This window comes from Bufo gargarizans, unplaced genomic scaffold (genome assembly GCF_014858855.1).
Source record: "Bufo gargarizans isolate SCDJY-AF-19 unplaced genomic scaffold, ASM1485885v1 fragScaff_scaffold_782_pilon:::fragment_2:::debris, whole genome shotgun sequence".
NCBI classification, from domain to species: Eukaryota; Metazoa; Chordata; class Amphibia; order Anura; family Bufonidae; genus Bufo; species Bufo gargarizans.
The window spans coordinates 571,083-582,405 of NW_025334188.1; the positions used below are offsets into that span (position 1 = coordinate 571,083).

At 43.4% G+C, this 11,323-nt stretch overlaps 2 protein-coding genes across 2 annotated transcripts; one reads left to right on the plus strand and one right to left on the minus strand.

Moving 5' to 3' along the window:
• The first annotated feature begins 5,215 nt into the window (after positions 1–5,215).
• Positions 5,216–8,170, plus strand: LOC122922848 (protein ALP1-like). Its single transcript, XM_044273598.1, has 4 exons — positions 5,216–5,511; positions 5,825–6,623; positions 6,831–6,883; positions 8,011–8,170. Exons 1-4 carry the CDS (start codon positions 5,237–5,239, stop codon positions 8,168–8,170), a joined length of 1,287 nt encoding a protein of 428 aa, XP_044129533.1. The 5' UTR covers positions 5,216–5,236.
• Positions 8,171–8,360: 190 nt separating this feature from the next.
• On the minus strand, positions 8,361–11,068 carry LOC122922849. Its single transcript, XM_044273599.1, has 3 exons — positions 10,919–11,068; positions 9,802–9,961; positions 8,361–9,720 (listed from the first exon to the last, which is right to left on the minus strand). Exons 2-3 carry the CDS (start codon positions 9,915–9,917, stop codon positions 8,361–8,363), a joined length of 1,476 nt encoding a protein of 491 aa, XP_044129534.1. The 5' UTR covers positions 9,918–9,961; positions 10,919–11,068.
• Positions 11,069–11,323: the final 255 nt, after the last annotated feature.

Genomic DNA, 11,323 nt, shown 5'->3' on the forward strand with positions numbered 1-11,323 from the left:
CCTACAGTTATCCACCTGATAGGAGGAGGCGACCCAGGGTAAGCAAAGTGACCCTGATGGGCAGCGGATTTTAGGAATCACAGCAAGCAGTATAATACCTGAGGAAGAAAGTAACCAAGGATATAAGCCACCCTTTTAGGCATCCGGGCCTTGGGAGATATAAAGCCAGAGCAGGAGTTCTATAAAGGACAGTGTACAGTGATTCTGGGAAAAGTACAACCTGCTGCTGAGTGCTTGTGGAATTTACCCTCGGTGTGACTTGCATGACTATTGCCTGCCATATTTGTGAATAAGCCCCTTTTGTGGAACTGTAATATAGAGACTGTGCTACACCTGCTGTACAAAGTTGGATTGTCCAGTAAAGTTTACGTTTGGTTCACTGCATACTTGTGTACCTTCGTCATTCCAACTACCAACCGGCGTGCCACCATCCAAAGGCACTGGCGTCACGAATACCACAGGGACCTTGCCCCAGGCACACAAAATACCTGTAACATCCAGGGCACCTCAACTACCATCAGGCCTGGTCCCTCTCTACAGAGCGTGCCCCAGAAGAACTGTGTCTACCTCTCCTTCACTGCCACGCGCCTGCCCAGGGTTCTTCAAATATAGTGAGTACCCTCGATTGCCCATAACTGTGACCTCACTTCGTCATACCCTGCAGGTCTGGCGTGTTGCATAAATTGGCGTCACGAACAGGATCCGAATATTCCTGCGCCATAGCGGATTTAAAAACTGTGTGCTGAAAATTGTCTTAAAGTGACATGCCCCAATTGTTTTATTGAAAATTGCTGGGCCAAAGTGAACTGTACTGATTGCGGTGTGAAGATTGTGCTATATGGACTGTTTTCTGCTTACTTAAGCCACCGCTTGCTGTCAGTGAATAGACAGCTATTTTGCTCAAAGATGGCCGCTTAGCTGGATTGAAATTGTTTGCTGCGTCATCTTCATCTTAAATTGGCGGTAAAAATTGGCGCCTTCTGCTAAAAGTGCGGGAAGGCTGTATGCTGGTGCCACCGCCCTGTCTGGACATTTGCATGTCTGCTGTGATGGACTCCGCCTCCCCCATACTGGAGTACCTGGGGGGCAGCCTCCCAGTGCAATGGGAGGATCTGTCTGAACTTGTTGGCGCCACCCTGTCGCTCTCCAGAGAAGGATCGAGCATGTTGAGGAGTGAGGACTTTTCTGCTGATATGTCCGCGCCTGATTTATTAAACATGAATGTGACTGGTGTTGAGCAAGAGGACGCTCCACCGGCCTACTCTCCGGGACCGGAGAGACCCGCCTGCCCGCCACCTGAGGACGCAACCGGAGACCTATTATGGCTCCTGGAGAGACTTCTTCCAGCCCTCGTTCAAGTGGTCAGCTCTGATGGCAGAGATCCGGGAGGCCGCAATAAAGAAAACGACTAAAACCAAAATTTACTAAGAAGAACTGGCAAAGACCGTTCACGAGTGCCACACTGACACACAACCCCGCCTGGAAAGGAGAATGGGGTTGGTTTTGGCCTTTGACAAGGACCGAGGCTTCGGTTTTATAAAAGACTACCTGACTGGACGAGACTTATATGTCAACAGGAGGTCCGTCAAGCGGAGCTACCTCCCAGAACGTCTCCATAACCTCCGCGAGGGAGAGGAGGTTGAATTTACCCCTGCTGAGGGCCTGCGAGGCCCCTACGCCACTGCCGTGTCCCGTCCTAAGAAGAAGACAGAGGACTGGGACCTTGATGAGGACCATCCTGGCTGCGAGCAAGAATCTATGTGCTCTCCAGAACCGGCCCATCATGCTTTCCAAGAAAGGGGCTCCTTCATTGGCCCGAACGTATTTTGGCAGCCAACAGTGGTGGAGAAGAGGGTTAGCCCATGGCCCTCACCTGAGTTGCCTCGCAGGGAGAAAACTGTCCGTGAGCTTCAGGATGCAGAGAGATTCAGAGCTGCCCTGGAGAATATCCGCAGAGGGAGGAAAGCGGACGCCTCACCTGAGCCTGCAGCGGCTGCGCAGGACGAACCACCCACCTTCCAAGTGCCGACGGCGACAGCGGAGACCAGCGATCCCGACTCCGAAAGCCTGGACGACCAGATCGTGCGGCTGGAGCTAAAGTTACGGGAGCTACGCCAGACTGCCTCCGCCAGGATCCGAACTCCACCTGACCTACAAGAAAGAAGACGTAAAGACTCGGACGTCTCCGGGTCTAAGGTGAGAGTACCTGTCCCTGCCAGTCGTCCCTCCTTAGTACCGTCACCTGTGGTGGGATCCTCATACGCTGTGCACCGGCGCACAGAGCCAGTCGTTCCAGAACCCACCGGACCGCTTGCAGCAGCGGTACCCAGGCCAGTGCAGCAGCCTACGATTGTTATGCCTGCTCCGGTGAGGTCAGCGACTTTGATTACCCCTAGGCCTATGGGGCCTATACCTATTAGGGGTCCGTTCATGCTACAGTTGCCCCCCAATACGGTGTTGTGGGCACATCCATCTGTGGAACCTCAGTACAGGCCCAATATACAAATGGAGCCAGGGAGCACCACTGAAATGCAAAGTGGATATGACTTGCCCCTGTGAATTGGCCTGCTAGGCCCTTGATGTGTGCTTTATTTTGCCAAGGGATCCTAAAGAAGAGTTAACCCTTTCAGGACAGGAGTCCTTCGTTGTTTTGGCCCTCTGTTGCTGCTGCCAGTTACCCACGGCTCAGTGGAGGCGGCAAGCCACTGAAGTACCACGTGCAGCAAGGCCATCTTGTTTACAGGACCCCCTGCCTGCTTTTCTCAGAGTGAAAAACCCAGTTGTGCCTGTTTTCATGTTGCACCTTTTAACCCTTTAACCCCCTTTTCAGGTTGATTAAGGGTATTACAGCACTACTTTGATGTGTATGCCATTTAAATAATGTGGACTATTTTATGTGCTGTCATTTTATTATGCAACTGGAATTTAAAGGAATTGTGCCCAGAGATGGACTCCACCCCGTGCGAGCCTCTGTGATTCTTGCTATGCTTTCTAAAGGTCCCATATCTCTACTTAGCTGTGGATTGAACAAAAAGAAAAGAACCTGGGTACGGACTCATTTTAAATGCTTTGAGCCTCCAAGAACTGTTATTTAGTGTTTTACATTTTCCATGGACTACAACTGTTCTATCATGGACAATTTGCAATTAAGAGTATTATATGGACTATCCTGGTATTTATTGTTACGCTGTGCCAGGTCAGCGCCCCTGTTCCCATTGTTTTATCCTGAGAGAAGAGAACGACGCCCCTTTTCACCATTACTTGCTCCTAATCCAGTGGAACTGCCTAATATATGTATACATATAAGGTATATTTTGCAAATGTAGATGTGTTTTCCTGCTTTGCTTTATCGTCCTCATTATAGGTGCAGTATCCAGCTGTGCAGGGACCCTCCATGTTGCGCCGAGGACTGGCAACGTTATAGCGTGGGGGTATGTAGTGTCCCACTAGGTATGGGTGGGCACTACACAAGGGTCAATTGGTGTGCGCGTTACTCCTACTCACAAGGAACAGAAATGTCATATTTAATTCTGCATTTAATGTATGTTTTAATGTGTTGTTATATGCAATGTACCCCTGTACGATGCAACAGCAGGCCTAGTTGGGTGTAGTTAGACATCCCAGACACTAGAGGGAGATAGGGAGCCCCTAGTATAAATGTCCAGGCCCAGACAGGGAGAGTTAGTGCAGAGTCAGGAGTCTGAGAAGACACAGGTTAAGAAGCCTGCTCTTGACATGCAGCTGGATAGCCCTGGCTGCTAGTGATGTCCAGGAGGCTGTTGAGAAGCTCCAGCCTGCCTGAGAACAAGAGAGCCTAAGTTAGCTCTGAAGAGATACCCCAGTTGCAGGATTCAACCTCCTGGGAGAAACCTACAGTTATCCACCTGATAGGAGGAGGCGACCCAGGGTAAGCAAAGTGACCCTGATGGGCAGAGGATTTTAGGAATCACAGCAAGCAGTATAATACCTGAGGAAGAAAGTAACCAAGGATATAAGCCACCCTTTTAGGCATCCGGGCCTTGGGAGATATAAAGCCAGAGCAGGAGTTCTATAAAGGACAGTGTACAGTGATTCTGGGAAAAGTACAACCTGCTGCTGAGTGCTTGTGGAATTTACCCTCAGTGTGACTTGCATGACTATTGCCTGCCATATTTGTGAATAAGCCCCTTTTGTGGAACTGTAATATAGAGACTGTGCTACACCTGCTGTACAAAGTTGGATTGTCCAGTAAAGTTTACGTTTGGTTCACTGCATACTTGTGTACCTTCGTCATTCCAACCACCAACCGGCGTGCCACCGTCCAAAGGCACTGGCGTCACGAATACCACAGGGACCTTGCCCCAGGCACACAAAATACCTGTAACATCCAGGGCACCTCAACTACCATCAGGCCTGGTCCCTCTCTACAGAGCGTGCCCCAGAGGAACTGTGTCTACCTCTCCTTCACTGCCACGCGCCTGCCCAGGGTTCTTCAAATATAGTGAGTACCCTCGATTGCCCATAACTGTGACCTCACTTCGTCATACCCTGCAGGTCTGGCGTGTTGCATTATCACATGGCAACTATATTATACTAATCAGTTGCTTGGTGGAACCCTAGCATGGATAAATTGTGGGTAAACATAGAAAGACAGACATGTAGAACTGATAATTTGAAATATCTACTTCTAGCCATCGCATTGGGAAACCCTGATAAGGTTTCTTTCGTACCCTCTGTTAAAGACATGCTGTTAAGATGGGAAAGGTATATAAAGGCCTGTTCTAAGCTTTCAATTCTTAAACCCTTCCATATACCGCTTTAAACCTTAGAATTGGTGATCTGTCAATTTCTTCCTGGATATCCAGACTTATATGATGAACAAATATTACAGAATTTCCTGCAACTAAGGCCTCGTTCACATCAGCGTTCAGTCCTCCGTTCGGCTTTCCGTTCTGACTTGCGTCCGTTTCAAAATTGAAACGGATTCATTCATAACGGAACGTAACGGACATATTTTGCTACGTTTTTAAACGGATACCATCTAACGGATACGTTAATAAACGGATTAAAAATGTCAGTTAATGTCCGTTCAATCCGTTTAGTTACTCCGATAACGGATCCGTTTTTTTCCTTTTTTTTTTTTTTCAGTTGTCCCTCCCCTATCTGCATGCTATATAAAAATGGTGCCATATTGTGACATCCAATTGCTGGAAGAGGAACAATGCTGCCTGCTCATGTCCTTTTTTCTGTGGACTATATGATATGGAAACTTCGAAAGATGCGAATGTCATCCATGAAAAGGAGACGGCGATATTGGGTGCATCCCATTACATCATGCCGAATGACACGAGGTGTATATTCGACCCTTTATCAAGAACTCCGAAAACACCCTGTCAAATTTGCAGAATATCTCCGTGTAAGTGTCGCAAGCTTTGATGACCTTTCCCAACGTTTACGTCGCCGATTGAGACGGAAGGATACGAAATTTCGTCGAAGTGTAACTCCAGAAGAACGACTCATGGTCACTCTGCGGTATGTATGGTACAACTTTCCATTATTGCTTCTACTGTGTTTCAGAGCCTTTTTGTTTTTATTATTATTGTGAGTATATGATTAATCTCAAGAGAAAAGTTTTTAAATATAGTAGTTACCTAAAATATGTAAATGCATCCAAATTTGATACCATTTTCCGTTCAACCGCTAGGTAATGTTGATCTGTTTGCTGTGAAGGATCTTGAATTAATGCTTGTGGGACAATCCAAAAAGTTGTTTTGCTGCATTTTTTTTTTATTGTGAATAGTATTTGTGTAACAATTATGTTAAATTTCATTTTATTTTTTTGTAGGTTTCTGGCTAGTGGTGAAAGTTTTTCCAGTCTTCATTTTCAATTTCGACTAGGGAAATCTACAATATCTTACATTGTTAAAGATACCTGCCGGGCAATTTGGAATCTTCTGCGTGAAGAATTTCTTCCCCATCCTACTTGCCAACAGTGGATCAGCATAGCCGACAAGTTTTATGAGGTGACACAGTTTCCCAATTGTATTGGTGCAGTGGATGGGAAGCATGTGAGGCTCTTGAAGCCCCCACGTAGTGGATCCTCCTTTTTTAACTATAAAAAGTATTTTTCTGTGATACTAATGGCAATTGTTGATGCAAATTACAAATTTGTGGCTGTTGATATTGGAGCTTTTGGACGAACCAATGACTCACGTGTTTTTAAAAATTCTAATATGGGAAAAAGGCTGTACTCCGGAAACTTTGGTATACCAGAGCCCAGGCCTTTACCAGGTACTACAAACCCTGCACTTCCATTTGTTCTAGTTGGAGATGAAGCTTTCCAAATGTGTGGAAATTTACTGAAGCCATATGCCAGCCGTGGTCTAGACTATCGCAAAAGAGTGTTCAATTACAGACTGACTCGAGCAAGAAGAATGGTCGAGTGTGCTTTTGGCATATTGACTGCAAAATGGCGAATATTCACTCGTCCAATACAATTGAAAACAGATACTGTGGATGATGTCATAAAAGCATGCGTTGTGTTGCACAATTATGTACTGACCAAAGAGCCTTTGCCTACGGAGCCACTGGCATTAAATCCACCAGGAGATAACATAGAAACTGGCCCAAGATCAACAGTTGCTGTGAGTCGCATGCGCGATCAATTTGCAGAATATTTCATTTCTTCAGCTGGATCTGTGCATTGGCAGGATGAACATATTTGAACAAATATTCTCTATTGTTTGTTACTGTTTGTTTATTAAATATGTACAGTTGAAAGTTGTAATTAGTTATGTACATAATAGTTTATTTTATTGTTTCTTCTTAATATATTGTTGTTTATTGTTGAGTCAACCATGATGTATCGGTCTACCTACATTTATTGCCTTGGATTCAGCAAAAGGTAAGCCTCTCCAACCATCTCCATATCCCTTGTTTGTCGTTTTGAGTCTTGAAAGTATGAAAACCACTGACAAAGAATATTTGAAATTATAAAAGTATTTATTTAGATAAATACTTTTTTTTTAAACATATTTTTATATTTAAATAATCATTTGCATAAGTTTACAAATAAACTTCCATAAAAGCACGTAGCTCAACACAATGGAACTAGAATTCACATAAGAAAAGGATAAGCTCTACCGTACATGTAGGAATAACAAAATGTCCATTGTGAAAAAGTTGTTCTATCTGTGACTGAAGTGTACACCATTCTCTTGATTGCACATGCTATGTGATAGCATCATCATACCAAGTTCAGAATAATCACACTACAGTATGCACCGCGAGACATGTCTTCCTTGAGCGGGCAAGAAGTTATATGGTGACATGAAACATGCAAATGGAAGTGCACATCATCAGTTATTTCAATGCTGCTATGCACCAAACACAGGGCTACTGTGCATCATCAATATGATGTAGAAAGTGCTAGACTACAGCCATGTGGGTGGCACAACATGCAAAGAATCAGTGTAATCACTGATGGTGTGTCCTCCAGTACCCCTTTAAATTACATCAGCAGGTACAATTTTTTTTTGACAAACACCATGTCTCTGAGTGTGTTCAGTCTTGTGCATGAGACATTATATCAAAGAAAATAGTAATGACATATGCCATTTCTATTATTGTATTTGCATTGTTTTCAAGCAAGTGTACAATGGAGGATCACGATAGCGAGACAATAGCAATGGAACAACAACAGGTGGGAGACTGAAAAAGTCATCAGCTTTGTGCAGACCACGCAAGGTGGTGAATAAGTGACAGTATATAGATTTGTGTACTGTGTCACTCACTCACAAGTGGTAAACAAGAACTATCATCATAATCATTGCAGTCCATTACTGTAAAAGAGTTGAACCAATCTGAGTCTAGTCATGGTAGCTAATCTCTGTGTCTCTGACCCATGTGCTGATGAATGGCATTTTTCTCCTTAATATAAGGAAAAAAGACTAGTTGGAAAACTGTAAGTCATCAGCACCTTGGGCAGGAGATAAAGAAATCATGAATAATAAGGCCAATTACTCTTTTTAGGGTCCAATCTGCTATGATTATCATGTTAGTTCTTGAAAATCTAAACGTCCGAACGAGGAAATCAAACCACCTGCCTATATTTAGCAGCTTGTATGGGCTTCTGAAAGCTGATAAGTGCACAATAATTACACACATATCTGAAACCTCCTTATTAATCTAATAATATAAAAGTATAAAACATATAAAATCTTTCAAGTTCAACATCATTAAAGTGCAAAAATTGACACAGCGGTCAATATAAACCTTGTGAGGTACTTATTTATAAACTTCAACAAATTGACACAGTGGTCAATATAAACCTTGTGAGGTACTCATTTATAAACTTTAAAACATAATATATATTTTGTTAACTAGGGTGGTGGTTGAGTGAATGGAGCCTTTCCTGGGGCTGCAGTTGGGGACCCAGCATCTTCTGCACTTTGGTCTAGAAGTGATTGCATGAACGAAAGTTGTGGTCTGACATATTCACCCTGTTGTTGATGTTGTGGGGTATGAAGGGAATATGAATCAGTATCAGATTGGTATGGAACAGATTTGTTTGAGAAAGGGGTAGTAAAAGTGGTTGGAGTGGGAAAAACGGAGGTGGAAACACCTTCGTTTATGGAGATTTTATTTTGAGTTGACATAGAAATCACATCTGGACTTGGTGTCTGTAGACGTGTTTGGGAACTTCCAGTGTTGTTGGATTGGAAAGGTGTTTGTGCAGAGACATAGGAAGGTAGCTGTGATTGAGATTGGCTTAAAGTCTCTTGAAAGGTTGATGCAGGTTGATATCTGACGGATGTGCTATGGCTTTGAGAAGGTGGAAATGTGTGAGCCGTTGGGTATTGGTGGGACGTAGGTTGTCTTTGGGACGGTGGATGGCTTTGGGATGGAATAAAGATGTGGGATGTTGATGGAAAGTTCTGTAAAGTTGGAAAGTTTTGTGCAGTGCCTACGTTTTGGGCCTGTGGGAAGTTGTGGTACGTAGGTAAAGTTTTGGATGGGGGAAAGTTTTGGGAGTGGCTAAAGTTTTGGGATAGGGCTAAGTTTTGTGACTGTTGAAAGTTTTGTGACTGTTGAAAGTTTTGTGACTGTTGAAAGTTTTGTGACTGTTGAAAGTTTTGTGACTGGGGAGCGATATGTGGCTCAGAGTATGAGTGAGCAGGTGGAGAAGTCATGGATGTTGGGTAGGAGGTGGCTGGTGGATACGACTGAGCCAGAGGAACAAAATTAGAGGATGGTGCGTGTTTAATATTCCAAACAGTTTTGATCAATGTCACTCGACAATCACAATTCTGCTCTGGAGTCATGTTGTCCATCCAATGACTTAACGTTAAGAGAAACTGCTGATTATGGTTAAGGGGTTCTGGACGACAAACTACCTCGACATGATTGATCATGGAAGTTAACTCTTGCTTATACCGAGTTTGCTCCTCCTCTATTTTTAATAAACAATCTCGGAAGATCAGTGCAAGATCCTCAAAGACTCTATGTGGTCTTCGAAGTGGCCTCGGCCTACTTAAAACTCTGTCAAAGGCAGAAGAAATGAACTGTCGAGTATCTTCAATCTGAGCACATGTCTCAGTTTGCCGGCCGCGCGACTCCAGAGCAGAATCCTGTGACTGAGATGGTAATGAAGTTTGATCGGTAGATCGTCCAGACAATTGTTCGGTTGAGTCCTCATGTTCAACAGGTTCTGCTTCAGGAGGGAGTGTGCTTGAATGAGTCCTAAAATAGATAGGGAAATAAAAGGTATAATTTCTATATTCATAATTTTTTTTTGTCTTCTCTTTAGGAAATTTAACTCACATGCGCTGCTGAAAACAACGTTGAAGAAATTGAAGATGTGGTGCATATTGGTAAGGTTTCCTCCGAGAAGTACCCGAACCACTTGGCGCCGTTCGTTCATGATTGAGGTCACGCATAAACCTATCGCGTATTGACCTCCAGCGTGTTGATATGATTTCAGCTAGAAAATAAAGAACAATTTTAATAACCGTATATAATGTTATATATTCTTTTCTGTTGACATCGGATTGCATAAAAAACTGTTGCCCCAGGCAGTCCAAAATTCTGCATTGTATTTAACTGTTATTTTGCCCGGTACCTGAATTGGCTGTATCAGTTGTTGAAACAAAGTTTTCCAAACAGAAAACTTATGCTCACTTCACTATTCTTCCAACTAGAAACATCACTATCAAATCTTCTAAAACCAAATGATTTAACAAAAGGAATGAAATTAATGTACCACAATTTTTTTTAGCCTGACGACTCAAATCGTTCCATGTGGGAACCAAATTGGCATAGACCTCTTGCCATTGTCGACGAGTCGTGTTGTGGTCCGAGTGCTTGGGGTCTGTTTGGTCCCATAGAGCTGGCCTTGCTTCTACTAGCTGTATTAGCAGTTCACAGTTTATGATTGGGAGAAATTGCCTATCTTCCTCGTCCAATTCTTGCTGTCTACCCTATTTGGTTTAAAACAAATGTTATCATTACCTATAAAAGCTACCTGCAATTCCAATAGCACTTAAGTCTTTTGGATAAAACTTGTATAGCGAATATGTTGCATGTGCCAACCACTGCCCACTGCATCTTTTGTTTTAATAAAAAAATATAAAAATTTTTTGGATTTCCTTGTATTTGGTCTTTGGGTGTGAACGGCTATAAAGATATAGACTTGGCGAGCGGGTCAGTTGCTTTTTATTTTATAAGAGGGTAGCCCCTGTTCATGGTATGTCCATTATGGCATAAGCAACACTTAAACTTTGGTTTGGGTAAAACAAATGTCTCCAATCCTCATGGTCATTTGTTCTAATAATAAAAAAAATTTGAGGTATGATGGCCACGTTATCTTATAGGTGATATAAGATACTGTATACTGAGGGCAGTGTGGACAGCTCACATCACAGCACATGTGCCTACTCACACGGCCTACACGTCCACCACGACTGCCACGACCACGTTGTCCGCGACCACCACGCCTGGAAGTTCTTTTTTGAACAGGTGATGGATTTTCAATTTGACTGTTTGGGTCCTAATAAATAATATAGTTATCACAAAAGAAAATTGATTTAGTTAGAGAACCTAAGTATAGATACTCACATCGTCATCGTTATGACGTCTACTTCGCGGATTTTCAATGGAATGTGAACCCTCCTGTGTCTGAAAAACAAACACAGTTTTGGATTCATTGAAAATTGCCGTCTGCCTGCCCTGCAGCAACCAAAATGCATCACCCATATACACTCTTTCATATCTTGTTGCCAATACATTGGCCTATCTATCCTTTTGCGGTGTTGGCAAATCATGTACCTTTCGAGTTTATATCCAT